Source organism: Notothenia coriiceps, unplaced genomic scaffold (assembly GCF_000735185.1).
Source record: "Notothenia coriiceps isolate Sejong01 unplaced genomic scaffold, NC01 NC01_scaffold00011565, whole genome shotgun sequence".
Classification (NCBI taxonomy): domain Eukaryota; kingdom Metazoa; phylum Chordata; class Actinopteri; order Perciformes; family Nototheniidae; genus Notothenia; species Notothenia coriiceps.
In genome coordinates this window covers 1-1,912 of record NW_011344266.1, presented here as the reverse complement: position 1 = coordinate 1,912, position 1,912 = coordinate 1, and the positions used below count along the sequence as shown (strand labels likewise).

General features: G+C 50.2%; 1 protein-coding gene across 1 annotated transcript; it reads left to right on the top strand.

Moving 5' to 3' along the window:
• The first annotated feature begins 207 nt into the window (after positions 1-207).
• On the top strand, positions 208-1,110 carry ufc1 (ubiquitin-fold modifier conjugating enzyme 1). Its single transcript, XM_010772644.1, has 2 exons — positions 208-908; positions 947-1,110. Exon 1 carries the CDS (start codon positions 362-364, stop codon positions 872-874), a length of 513 nt encoding a protein of 170 aa, XP_010770946.1. The 5' UTR covers positions 208-361; the 3' UTR covers positions 875-908; positions 947-1,110.
• The last annotated feature ends 802 nt before the right edge of the window (positions 1,111-1,912 follow it).

The window sequence follows — 1,912 nt, the reverse complement described above, 5'->3', positions numbered from 1 at the left end:
ACCTGCTACCTGTTAGCTGCTACCTATTAGCTGCACTCAGTAGGGATCGGTCAACAGCTGATCATCAGATTCTACAGTCGCTTGCAGCCTCTAATTTTCACCTGAGCTTCTTGTCAGTGTGTGGTTGTCTCCGCTAGGGGGCAGTATGTTCATGTGCTATGTTCACAGACTGTAGAAGCTCTAACTCTGTTTTGAAAATCCCTAACAGGAAGTGCTTTGTGTGACTGTGAGCCATCAGACCGGAAGTCCACGTCAGTCAGACGCGTTTAAAGCTCCGACTGTAGTTTTAGTTGAACTGTGGAAGTTTGAACTAGAGTTTGAATACTTTTTAAAGCAGTTTGTATCTAAAGCTGTTGTTCAGATGGCGGACGAGGCCACGCGCAGGGCGGCGTCGCAGGTGCCACTCCTGAAGACGCACGCCGGGCCGCGGGACCGCGCACTGTGGCCCGCGCGCCTGAAGGAGGAATACCAGGCACTGATTGGCTCCGTGGAGGCGAACAAGAAGTCAGACAGCGACTGGTACCGCCTCGAGAGCAACGCGGACGGCACGCGCTGGAGCGGCAGCTGCTGGTTCATCCACGAGCTGCTCCGGTACGACTTCCGCCTGGAGTTCGAGATCCCGGTCACTTACCCGGTCACCGCACCGGAAGTAGCTATCCCGGAGCTGGACGGCAAGACCGCGAAGATGTTCCGCGGCGGGAAGATCTGCCTCACGGAGCACTTCGCGCCGCTTTGGGCTCGCAACGCGCCGCGCTTCGGGCTCGCGCACCTGATGACGCTGGGCCTCGCGCCCTGGCTCGCGGTGGAAATACCGGACCTGATCAGCAAAGGGCTCGTGGTGCACAGGGAGCGGCAGGGTGACGCGGCAGAGTGATGAGGGAGCGGCAGGGTGACGCGGCAGCGGCAGAGTGACGCGGCAGCGGCAGAGTGACGCGGCAGCGGCAGGGTGACGCGGCAGCGGCAGGATGACGTCACAGGCTAATAAACACCTGGAACTGAACCCAGTGAAAGAACTGATGAGACTTTATTTTAATTATAAAATATAATTTAACATGTTGTGACGAAGATGAACTGAGAGGTCTCTGAAATAAAAAGTGATGACAAATGAAATGAGGTGTTTATTTTATTATAAAATAAGTGATTTTGGTGTAAGAAATGAAACACCTGAAAGGTAGATCTGATGTTTTGTAGAAACTAGACAAAATAATTTATCACAAACAAAATGACACGGTTTGTTAAATGATGTTAAAACAGAAACAGATGAAAACAGGAACAGAGTGAGAGGTCTCTGAAACTAAACTCAGATGAAATGAACTCAGGTGGTTTTATAAAAACTTTCACTTTTTGATGTTAGAGAGCACTCTCATAACGTAACACAATCAGAGACTGGATATATCCCCCCCTCTCTCTCTCTCTCTGGTCGCTGAAGTGGGGAATTGAAATTACGGGCCAAAAGTTGTATTTACAAGTATTAAAAGTAAGCATAGGACACCAAACCAAGTGAGACCCGTCTGTCTGTACTAGTGATGTGTCGGTCGCGAACGAGCCGATTCTTTTGAACGGCTCTTTGATATGAACGAGGGGAACCGAGTCGTACTTGGTGAGAGCCGTTCTTGTCATCGTTCAATCGTTGGTCCGCACTCACTGCCTGCCAAAATCCACTCGCCCTTAAAAAACTTGATTTTGTTCCCCGAACGTATTCTGTGAAGACCCGCCCCTACTCTGATTGGTAGGTTTCAGCATGAGGAGTGAGGTGGGGTGGGTCTTAACGGAATACGCGAGAGAGAGAAGTCATAACAAGTGGTACAGGACAGGTAGACAACGTGTTTTTCGGATGGAAAATGAGCCAAACGCGAAAACGCAGTTGGATGCTGGAGGCTACATTCAAAATACATTCACTGACATGAATATG